We start from the raw sequence: 12,454 nt of genomic DNA on the forward strand, positions 1-12,454 counted from the left end.
TTCTAATTCTCAAAATTTTTAAGGGACGTAGATGAGAAAAATCAACTATAATCTGCTTAGTGTAGAACAGTTGAGAGGCTTCATGTCCATTTAACAGAATAACTTAGAAATGGTTCAGCTGCCTTTTTCAGTTTTTAGTTTTGCAACAAACCGAGGTGGGTCATTTAAAATTAAATGCCATTGTAAAGAGACCTTGAGAAACAGCATTTTAATAGTGTGTTTGTGATCAATGCTACAAAAAGAGAAGGGCAGTAGAGGACATCAAGGTGTCCTGACCAAGCACCCCCACTGGACCGGGCCCCCGCAGACTGCACTGTTCACCAGTGCTCTTGCAGCACTTAGAACGTCGCCCAGCACAGGCAGAGGGTGTAACTGGGCAATCAGGGACAGTGCAGCCCGGAGGCAGCTAGCCGCTCCGTTCAGAGTGAGCTCATAACAGTGTTTGTGCTTCTGTTAAAAGCACAAACCATATCACATAGTAATTTATTTCCTTATCAGGCTGTCCTCAACACCGCAGCAAAACATTCTTGAGGGAGGGGAGGAACGTGACCCAGAGCCTGGCATGGGAGATGCTCTCTGATACGGAACTCAGAGAGGGAGACTGAGCTGGAAATCCACCCACGCAGAACTCAGCACACAAGTCTAGTGAGGGCCCATCTGGGTCCCGACAGCTCCAGCCACTCCATCAAGGGCTGAAGCAGCTGAAGCGTCAGCCCTCAACACCACACGGGACGTGTGTGGCAGCCTCAAAATGTGCATGGGAGATGCATGTTATGAAAAAAACAAAACACGTGGATTTCAATGGGGTGGGCACCAAAATAAAACTCGTGCTGTTAGAACGTGTCTGTGCTGAGCTACTAAGACAGACTGAGACATTAGTTTGAAAAACAATCAGACTAATTCTGCTAAAGCTGAAGAACACCAAATTGATGGTGAAGCTTGGATGGTAGCAAAGGGACATCAGATGTCACTGATGCGTTAAAAACCGTCAAGAGGGCAACACCCCAGAGAACCAGCAGCTTAAAAGCCATTAACTGGCCGGCGCCGCAGCTCAATAGGCTAATCCTCCGCCTTGCGGCGCCGGCACACCGGGTTCTAATCCTGGTTGGGGCACCAGATTCTGTCCCGGCTGCCCCTCTTCCAGTCCAGCTCTCTGCTGTGGCCCGGGAAGGCAGTGGAGGATGGCCCAAGTCCTTGGGCCCTGCACCCCACGGGAGACCAGGAGAAGCACTTGGCTCCTGCCTTCGGATCAGCGCGGTGCGCCAGCCGCGGCGGCCACTGGAGTTCAAGTCCCAGCCACTCCACTTCCTTTTCGGCTCACTACTAATGCGCCTGGGAAGGCAGTGAAGGATGGTCCAAGTCTCTGGGCAATGGGAGACACCAATGAAGCTCCTGGCTCCTGACCAGCTCTGACCGTTTTGGCTATTTGGGGAGTGAACCAGCAGTTGGAAGACCTTTCTCTGTGACTCTGCCTTTCAACTAAATAAATCTTTGAGACAATATATTTGAATATACACACATATATGCACCCTGTCATGATTCAACCTTGAGGCTCCACCCAGCTTAATCCAATCACCTCTCAAAGTCCCCAGCCTCAGACACCATAATCGAATCAAGCTTCCACCCGACTCCAGCAACCATCAGCATTAACCCATTAACATAAGACTCTGGGGTTTAAACATCTGCCTGAGTCCGAAAGGCCAAATCCTGTTCAATCCAAAGGAGATGAGGATGACAATGAATTTAAAACCACCTAAAGCAAGGCAGACTCCCAACTGACATTAGTCAGCTGGTCTCGGCATGTCTCCAGCAGACACCTCTCCCCCACTCCACTTTCTGGTTTTCAGTTCCTATTAGCCACAGGGTCAGAACCCACAGACTACCCTACGACTGAGAATTTGAGAGGGACTTTGAGAGCATTTTTTTTTTTTTTTTAAAGATTTATTTGAAAGAGCCACAGAGAGAAAAGGGTCTTCCATCTGCTGGCTTACTCCCCAAATGGCTGCAGCACCTGGAGCTTAGCCAATCTGAAGGTAGGATCCAGGAGCTTCTTCTGGGTCTCCCATGTGGATGCAGGGGCCCAAGGACTTGGGCCATCCTCTGCTGCTTTCCCAGGTCCATTAGCAGGGAGCTGGACCAGAAGTGGAGCAGCAGGGACTTGAACTGGAACCCATATGGGATGCGGGTGCTTTAACCCGCTGTGCCACAGTACTGGCCTTTTTTCTTAAAAAAAAAAATATATATATATATATACATATATATATATATATATATATATATATATATATCTGAAAGGCAGAGTATAGAGAAGAGAGAAAGAGAGACACAGAGAGAGGTCTTCCATCTGCTGGTTCACTCCCTAGATGGCCGCCAACAGCCACGGCTGGGCCAGACAGAAGCCAAGAGCTTCTTCAGGGTCTCAAACGTGGGTGTAAGGGCCAAAGCACTTGGATCATGTTCTGCTGATTTCCCAGGCACATCAGCAGGAAGCTGGATAGGAAGTGGGGGAAAAAAGGACTCAACCGGCGCCCACATGGGATCCCAGCACTGCAGGCATCAGCTTAACTTGCTACACCACAAGGCCAGCTGGATTGGAGGGCATGGATTCTGATTTTCAAAGCAACTGAATCTTTTCCCAAAGGGACTGTTACCTAGTAACAGTAATCCTAGTAAGTATGTAACTTGAAGATGACATCAGAATGAAAGGGAAGAAATAGAAGGGAAGGAGAAGGGGGTAAAGGGAATAGAAAAAACAGCAGTGATTCAGTTAAGGGGGAGAACAACCCTGGCTTAGGGGAGGCCTGCGCCTCTCAGAGGAGGATGAAGAATCACAGAGTCCAATCCTTTCATTCTGTGCTCGAGAAACAGGAGCCCAGCCATCTGCCATAAACCTACTCAGCTGCCTGTGGTTCTGCTTGGATTCAGAAAACCTGGGGTCAGCATCCTCCTGCAACCTCTTCCCCTACCTGGCACGGTGTAGGCCATTTTCAAAGCCGAGGGGGACCCTTTGTCATGGGAGCAGAGATAGAGCCATGGGATGCACTCCCAGGCACCTCTCAGGATGGGGGCCCCAGGAGGTCAAAGGGAAGAAAAGTGGAGCGCTCTGGATGTCCGTCAGGAATGAATTTTTTTAAAAAATATTTATTTATTTTTATTTGCAAGTCAGAGTTACAGAGAGGAGAGGAGAGGCAGAGAGAAGAGAGGCAGAGAGAGAGGGAGGGGGAGAGAGAGAGGGAGGGGGAGAGAGAGAGGTCTTCCATCCAATGGTCCACTTCCCAGTTGGCCACAATGGCTGGAGCTGCGCCGATCTGAAGCCAGCAGCTTCCTCCAGGTCTCCTACACGGGTGCAGGAGCCCAAGGACTTGGGCCATCTTCTACTGCTTTCCCAGGCCAAAGCAGAGAGCTGGATCAGAAGTGGAGCAGCCAGGTCTCAAACTGGCACCCATATGGGATGCTGGTGCTTCAGGCCAGGGTGTTAACCCATTGCGCCACAGCACTGGCCCCTGAATTGGTTTTCTCTTTTTTTTTTTTTGACAGGCAGAGTGGATAGTGTGTGAGAGAGAGAGAGAGAAAGGTCTTCCTTTTTGCCGTTGGTTCACCCTCCAATGGCCGCTGTGGCCGGTGCATCGCGCTGATCCGAAGCCAGGTGCTTCTCCTGGTCTCCCATGCGGTGCAGGGCCCAAGCACTTGGGCCATCCTCCACTGCCTTCCCGGGCCATAGCAGAGAGCTGGCCTGGAAGAGGGGCAACCAGGATAGAATCCGGCACCCCAACCGGGACTAGAACCCGCTGTGCCGGCACCGCAAGGCGGAGGATTAGCCTGTTAAGCCACGGCGCCAGCCTCTGAATTGGTTTTTAACTTGAAGGCACAATGATGTGACCAAGGTAAGAATAAATTATACACCATTCTTGGGAAAACACCATTCTCGGGAAAACTCAACTTGGACGCTTTTCACAAAAATCATTTTACAAACACCTAAACTGAGAATACACAAATTCATGGGAAGAACATTTAACAGCTAACTACCCACCAGGAACACATTATTAGGAATGCTACTAATACCAAAATTAATTTTGTTCTGAGTCTTACTTGCACCCCAGACTCTGTTCAGATACACTAGATTTCCCGCTGTCATGAAGTTTGGATCTTTTAGATCCAAAAAGCACACAAGAGACTTCTTTATTAAAAGTTAAATTAGCAGTTAGTAAACAAAACTAGGAATATGAATCCAGAGCTGTCCAGCCTTTACGTATGACACTGGTGAATGAGAACAACTACTGCTGTGGGTCTTGTTTTCCAAACAGGTGGTGCAAATGTCCAGCAGAGGCCCAGGGAGAATGGGCAACAGGGAAGAGTTTACAGGGGTAAACCTAGTGGAAGGCAGGACTGGGACAAGGGTGGCCTAGAGGGATGGTTCCCCAGTGGAGGACCTCCAGCACGATTCACAGGGAACATACTGAAGGCTAGCAACACCTCCCCCCATCACTTGACAACAACAATGTCCACCACACTTCAAATGTCCTTGGAGAACGGAGGTAAAAGCCACCCCTACTGAGTGCCACTAGGCAAGCTGAGAGAGAGACTAGGCACGGTGGGAAACAGTGTAAGAGACCAAGTGGGCAAACGGCAAACATGTGATAAGGAGCTGGATGCTGAGGAGTAATGACTCACTCACAAGGTCCAGTCCCAGCTCCTCAGCACACAGCCTTCGGGACTCGCCAGCCTTAGCTGTCTTAGCTCCAGCCTTGTCCCTAAGGCGCCCTAACAGCGTGTGGTCTTCCCGGCCTGATGGGCTATTGTCATACTTCTGTGCTTCTGCACGTACCTGCCCCTCTGCCTTGTCACACAGCACCCGACCCAAGAGTCCGTGAAAACGGAGACGCCTGCACCCCATACTGCAGTACTTGACCCCAGCTTCCTGCTAATGCAGGAACCCTGGGAGGCAGCAGCAAAGGCTTAAGTGACGGGGCTCCTGCCCCCAATCTGGACGCCCTGGACTGAGTTCCCAGCTTCCCGGCTTCCACCTGGCTGCTCAGTCCTGTCCATGGTGGGCACGTGGGGGGCCAACAGTAACAAAAGTGTGTGAGGCCCTATCAAGTCAGCCCGTGTCACTCAGGCTTGCTTTCTCTCACACCACTTCACACACCCTTCCTGGATAGCACTGGTACAGTCCCCAACTCCATCCCATTGTCTGGACTGAGAATTCCTACAGGGCAGGGGCCATACGAAGCCTGGCACATTAGTGCTCCACCATGTTTTCTGAGCAAATAACCTGGCCCCGTAAAGGTTTTAAATGCTAAAAAGTGATAGAAGACAACAGATATCTTTTGTTCTTGAGAGCATCTGTCTCCTCAATTCTAATCTTCAGGTATCACTAAGGAACCAGACAGGTGGGGCTGCTCTATCACTTCCTATTTGCGGGTAACTAAGAAGTTCTTTGGGGTCAGCATTGTGGCATAGCAGGTTAAGCAGCCACCTGCTGTGCCAGCATCCCACATGGATCCTGGCTGTTCCACTTCCCATCCGGCTACCTGCTAATGAACCTCGGCAAGCAGCAGAAGATGGCCCAGGTCCTTGGGTCCCTGCACTTACATGGGAGACCAAGAGGAAGCTCCTAGCTCCTGGCTTCAGCCTGGTGCAGCCCTGGGTGTTGGGGCCACTTGGGGAGTGAACCAGCAGATGGAAGATTGATCTCTCTCTTTCAAGTAAATAAACAAATAAGTAAATAAATCTTAAAAAAAAAAAACAAACTCTGTATCTAAATTTCCTCACTGGTATAAAAAACAAATAAATAAAATAAAAAGAACAACCAGTTTTGCAAACTAGAGTTGATGTACAGGGGACAAAACATCCGGAAAGTACTGAATCAGTGCTAGTTCTACTTGTCTGCTATAATCACAAAAACCTGAACAGACTGGAATATTGTATCATCAGGAATGTGATCACAATGTTTTTTAAGGAGAGTCTTCGGATGCATTCTGTTTGCCTTCCACAGGGTTCGATAGCAACCCTGAAATGTCCTCAGATACTGCCAGGACAGTCCTGGCTCGCTGTCTTCTTCCGGAACTTGCCCTCTGTGGATACCTGAAGGCAGGCGTCCCTCTGGCTCGGTTCTCAGATCTTTTCCATTCTTGTCCACTCAGCAGGCCTACGAGGATAACTCCGCGATCTCTGTCATGTTCAGAAACATCTCAAGCTCAAGCATCCAAAGCAGACCCTTCTCATCTCGGTCCGTCAGATCAGCAAGCACTTGGCTTCAGCTTCGCCTTTCTCACTCCACCTCGCCCCTCTCGTCGTCCATTGCGCATCTCAACAACCCTTGGGTTCCTCTTCCTTTGTCTACCATTTAAGCACACATCTGCCAGTCTCCTCTTTGGTCCTTCCATTCTATCTTAGTGGTTCTTAACCCTTCTGGGACAACAGACTCCTCCGATAATTAGCTAATCCACAGCAACAAATGCTATCGAATATTTACCAAAAAGACGGAAATACAAAATGCATGCTTGCTGACTCACCTAACCAGTGACCCCAGTAATGATCTGTGCTCGCCCACTCCAAGCCTTTAACTACCATTTACACAGATTTTCATCCCAGCTCCAGATGCCTTCTGGACAGAAGCTGGGGGGGTGGGAGGGAGGACGTCCACGACATCACCTGGTCTGGCTTTGGCAAGGCAAACACAGGTGGGACCTGAAATTCAAAAAACCTTTACCAGGCTGATTTTTAAGTCGATAATTTTATATGGCCTGAGAAACCTGCATGGCTACAGCCAGCATCCCCTCTGGATCATGGCACCGCCAGCCTCCCAGGACTCCTGGACGAACAGCTATTTCGTTCCCTATCATTCGTAAGGCCCTGCCTCTCTCCATCTCAGAAATTCCCCAGGGGCAGGATTTGGCACAGCAGTTAAGACTCCACTTGGAAGAGCTGCATCCCCTATCAGAGTGCCTGGGTTCAAGATGCTACTCTGCTTCTGATCCGGTTGGGAGACCCAGAAGCAGTTCCAGGCTCCCAACTCCTGCCTGGCCCAGTCCTGGCTGTTGCAGGCATTTGGGGAGTCAATCAGTGATGAAAGATCTCTCTTTTTCTGTGTCTCTCTTCCTGGTTTTCAAAAAATTAAACCTTTAAAAGATACAAATTCCACCTCCCTGGCCCTCACACTTTGCTTCTGCTCTTGCACCTTCCTACGACTCTCAACAAGAGCCCCTGTTAGAGTCCGTCTCCGCACAGCCCCTCACCCTATCCTCTGCCTTCCCCTGGATACCGCTCCTCGGGAGGGAACACGGCCTAGCACCCTACTGCTTTTCCCTATCGTTCCCACCAGTTCATCGCTCTTTCTCAAAAATTTGAAACTGACCAAGTGACTGCCTCTTTCAAAAACATTAATACTTGCCCACTGCACAAATACACTGTTAAACTCAGGTTTCTAAGAGTGCCCTGCAGTTTGCCACCTAAGCACGTTCCCAGGATTAGACTCCACAGCTCAAGCTGTCACTTGCTCCTATTATCTGCCTGTCAAAAACACACCCACTCTTAAAGGCCCGACTCAAACCCCATTCTTCATCTTTATAGCCTCCACATAATGATCAGAGAAGGGCTCTGACCAAAATAAGCAGAATTCCTAAGAAACTAATTCAAAAATTGAAAAAAAAAATTGCAAAGAAATAGCCAAAACTCCAAGTATTTCTAGAAGCACTGTTGTTTTTTTAAATCGCTATTCAATATTAACATTTTAACCACAAAGTCCTCCATAACCCCAGCACTGTATTTATCAAAAGCCAAACACTGTGCAGTATAGATTAACACCAGGTTGTATCATCAACTTGCAGGGAAAAGACTGTAATCTGGGCCCACGATTCAAATGTCAATTATATTTGTTTTATTTCAAAAGGGAAAATTACAGCAAGAGAACTTAGCACTTCAACTGGAGACAGAGGTCGGATTAGTCTACAGCAGTGACAGAAACAGCTTCCAAATCGACATCACCCTCAGATTAGTTGAAAAAAATCTTATCAGCTAAGGGAAAAAAATGCTTTCAACTGACATAACCTAAAGATTTTTTTTCAGTTCATATTTTATATAATTAAAGGGGGGAGGGGTGTCAAAGGGCATGACGGGCAATCCTGAGCCTCTCACGAGACAGTCACTGGTGTACTCACCAGCAGGTGTGACAACAATGACATGTGTGACACAGAAGGGATACTGGGGGCAGTACTTTCTCTCCAGTACTTTTTCAGAGCCTGATTTCTTTCAGGCCTGACCTAATTTCTCTTTTCACTTCTTAGCTGGGGTTGGGGGGGGGGGGGTCATGCTAATTTTCACAGCTGTATACTGGGGAGCAACTTGCTCCTAAAGCAAACCAAAACATGCAGGATTCAATTATTCAAAAATAATTCCAACTACTTCTATGTAGTCAAGGTGATTGGCAAAGCATGCGCTCGGGGGCATTTCTGAAGTCATCAGCACTCAGATGTGCACCCGCTTCTGAAACAGACTCGCACGCCGCAGTAAGAGGCTAAAAGTCCCGAAATTATCACTGATGCTGGGTGTACCACAAAGATCTCCGGCTTCAATCTCAAGACTGACACTTTCTTCTATGACCTTAGAAAATTGGCACCTAACAGAGGGATAGTACCAGCTCTTCCTCGGGGGTGGAGTGGGGGGCTGTTCAAATCAAATACGGGATGTGGCACACCGTAAGGGGCACGAAGCAGTCCACAATGAGTGCTCAGTTACTTCATTCATCAGGAAAAGACACACTCATGAGACCGAGAAGCAGGAGAATCGACTTGTGCACGAAGCGCCTCTTCCGAGGGAGCCTTGTGTGTGACTGTGCAAAAAAAGTCCCCGAAAGGCGGAATGTATACACTGACCGCTAAAATACCAACAGCAAAAGCCTCGGTCCTCGGGCCAGCACGACAGGATGCACCTATACTGGTCAGAGAGCTCACCTGAGAGGAGGGAGCAGAGGGAGGGGGGGAAAAAAGAGCAAACTGGGCCCAATTGCAAGCAGAGATTTAATAAACCAAGAGGGATGCCGGGTGCTTCTTTCTGAAACGCACGATAAGACATGCATGCCCGTTTAAACATTAAAACAAAACAAAACAACTGCAAGACAAATTCTTCATACAAGCCACACTGCCGACCTGGGTGCTTTTTCGGAAGGCCTGCTCAGGAGAGCACCAGCTAACGACCGCTGAGGGACACTTCACGCACAGCCGGCCGCCGTTCCGCACACATGCGGGGTCCAACCGCGTCCAAGCCCGGGGCCACGCATCTGACGGCATTCCCGGCTCCGCGAGCACCCCGGGGCGCGACGGATGCTTCCGTTCCCCTCCTGGGCTGGGGATCGGGGATCTGGGCTTGAAATCTACATTTCTGAAATCTTGGGGGGTGGGGTGGGGGAGCTGGGCTGGAAACCCGGCGGCTATCCGGTGCAGGGCGTCCGTGGGTCCCGGCCTCCGCCCCCCTGCGGCGAGCGAGGGCCCGGCCCGGGCCCGGCCACCGGCCACGAGCAGCGACACCTTAAACCTCGAGCCGGGGCCCCGCCCGAAGAAGCCCGGGGCTGGGGTCGAGCGTTGCGCGGGAGGCCGAGGCGCGGGCGAGGCCGCGGCGCAGCCGCTGCAGCCCCGGGCGGGGGAGCGGGCCAGGCCTGCGGGGCGGGCGCCGACACTCACCACACCATGCCGTAGGCGCCCTCGCCGATGTACGAGAGGTTGGTGTAGCGCGGCCCCACGTCGAACACCTGCCCGCGGACCATCTCCGGGCCCGCGCCCGCCGCCGCCGCCGCCGCCGCCATGTTGGCTGCCGGGCCGCCGCCGCCGCCGCCGCCGCCGCGCTGGGCTCGACGCTCCGCGGCCGCCGCTCCGCTCCCGCCGCGCTTCCCCAAGGGACCGCGCCGCCGCCCGTGCAGCCGCCGCAGCTGACCGCCAAAGAGGCAGGAGGGCGCCGCTGTCGGGGAAGCGGAGAGCCGACGTCCGCTCGCCCCGACTGCCCGTCTCACTGACTGACTGACGGGCGGGCCCGCGGGCGGAGGGAGGGGCGCGCGCCGAGCGGGGCGCCGGGGCGGGGCCGAGCAGCGTGCTCGAGGATTGGCTGCCTGCGGCTGGGGGCGGGGCCGCGCTGGCCGGCGGAAGCGGCGAGCTCAGGGCGGAGCACTGCGGCGGCGGCGGCGGCGGCGGAGGAGGCGCCGAAGGGCGCGGTCACGTGCGTTCGCTGGGGAGTCGGCGCGGGAGGCGGCTGAGGAGACGCTGAGAGCGGGATGTGGAGACGGGGCGTCACGGGGCTGACCCTGAGGGGCCGGGGCCAGGGCCGGGGTGGACGGCGAGCTCGGGCAGTGCGGGGGAAGGCGAACGACGCTGCACACGTGGGCTTCGGGCCCTCGGGGGCCCAAACGCTCTGAACAACTCAGGAGGCCTGGAGACTACGTTAGGAGCCAGAATACGTGGTCCAGACCGAAGAAGAGATTTGAGTACTGAGAACGTGTGAGACAGGAGAGACGGGGTGGGTCTGCCCTTAGATCCGCCCTCGTAGAAGATAGCTTCCGGAGAGAGGTGTCTCAGGCTGGGGTGCATTCTATGAAGAAATGTCAAGCAGAGTGAGGGGACAGAGAGGAGTAGGTTGAGACACCTGAGGAAGACTCGAGTTGCCACTGTGAGAGACGGAGACCCATGTTAGGCCGGATGGACATGAGCTTTGAGACGTAGGACGTACTGAGCTGGAAACACAAAGGTGAGATCGCTAAAACCAAATAGCCGCAGACACATGAGAGGCTGAAAATTAAAAGACTGGAATCTTGAAGCAGACGGATGCCAAGGAAGCTCAGGCCACGCGGTGGAAGATGGGCCAGCCACCGCCTCGGAACTATTTCCTTGCCGTCTGCAGAGGGAAGAAAGAAGGCAGACTCCCCTCATAGCCTTCAGAGCTGCTAACTCGAGACGGCTGGAACTCAATAAAGATTAGCCAGTCAGTCTCGGCGCGATAAAAACCCTGTGGGAGAGAGGAAAAAAAAATAGTGTTACATAAGGGAAAAAAAGTGCTACACCCAAAAGTGACTTCAAATGTCAGTCCGTGAAGCAGAACCCAATTTTGAAAACACCTAATTCTTATTCTTGATTCTGAAAGGACATTGCATCTTTTTAAAAACATGAGGGACTGGCATTGTGGCACAGCAGGTAAAGCTGCCGACTGCAGTGCCAACACCCCAGGTGAGCACTGGTTTGTACCCCAGCTGCTCCACTTCTGATCAGGCTCCCTGCTAACAGCCTGGGAGAAGCAGTGGAAAGTGGCCCAACACCTGCCAGGACGTGGGAGACTAGGAAGAAGCTTCTGGTTCCTGGCTTTGGCCTGGCCCAGCCCTGGCTGTTGCAGCCATCTGGGAAGTGAAACAGTGGATGGAAGATCTGTGTGTGTATGTGTAACTCTTGACTTTCAAATAAATGAATGAATCCTTAAAAAAAAAAAAAAAGGCTGAAGTAAATGGAGAGTATCATGAAATCAAAATCACAATAAACAAGACAAAAGCAATGGTTGAAGGAGTTAAAAGAAGACTTGATAATACAAAAGGGCGAATCAGCAATGTAAAAGACAAATGTGAGGAGATATTTCAAGAATATAGAACAAGTGATGGAATTTTTTTTTTTTTTTAAGATTTTATTTATTTGAGCGGTAGAGTTACAGACATTGAGAGGGAGAGAAGCCAGGAGCCAGGTGCTTCCGGTCTCCCATGTGGGTGCAGGAGTCCAAGGACTTGGGCCATCTTCTGCTTTCCCAGGCCACAGCAGAGAGCTGGATTGGAAGAGGAGCAGCCAGAACTAGAACCGGCACCGATGTGGGAATCTGGTGCTACAGGCGGAGGATTAACCTACTGCACCCAGCGCTGGCTCCGGTGATGGAATTCTTTAAGAGAAAATATAATGGCGATGGAGAACATCATGAGGATTCAAATTGTAAGCTTCCCCCCCCCAAAAAAGAGCAAATCAAGTAGAAGCAATAATCAAAATTATAATAAAAAAAAACTTGCCCTGGGGCCCAGTGGTGGGACATAGTGGGTTAAGCTGCTGGCTAGGATGTGGTGCATCCCATATGGGTACTGGTTCATGTCCTAGCTGCTCCATTTTCAATCCAGCTCCCTACTGATGCACCTGGGAAAGCAACAGAAGATGGCCCAAGTGCTTGGGCCCCTTTTGCCCATATGGGAGACCTAGGTGGAGTTCTAGGCTCTTGGCTTCAACCTGGCCCAGCCCTGGCTGTTGTGGGCATTTGGAGAGTGAGCCAGCAGAAGTTTTCTGTCTCTCCTTCTCTCTCTAAATCTGCTTTTTTTTTTTTTTTTTTTGACAGGCAGAGTGGATAGTGAGGGAGAGAGAGAGAAAGGTCTTCCTTTTTGCCATTGGTTCACCCTCCAATGGCCGCTGCGGCCGGCGCATCATGCTGATCCGAAGCCAGGAGCCAGGTG

General features: G+C 51.4%; 1 protein-coding gene across 1 annotated transcript in view; it reads right to left on the bottom strand.

Annotated features, from left to right (window-relative positions):
- Window positions 1-9,804, bottom strand: part of MAPK1 (mitogen-activated protein kinase 1) — a 103,141-nt gene extending 93,337 nt beyond the window's left edge. The window contains exon 1 of the mRNA XM_062181950.1: window positions 9,678-9,804. Coding sequence (XP_062037934.1) covers window positions 9,678-9,799 — 122 coding nt within the window. The 5' untranslated portion in view covers window positions 9,800-9,804. The remainder of the gene's footprint in view (window positions 1-9,677) is intronic.
- Between the last annotated feature and the right edge of the window lie 2,650 nt (window positions 9,805-12,454).

Source organism: Lepus europaeus, chromosome 23, assembly GCF_033115175.1.
Source record: "Lepus europaeus isolate LE1 chromosome 23, mLepTim1.pri, whole genome shotgun sequence".
NCBI lineage: Eukaryota > Metazoa > Chordata > Mammalia > Lagomorpha > Leporidae > Lepus > Lepus europaeus.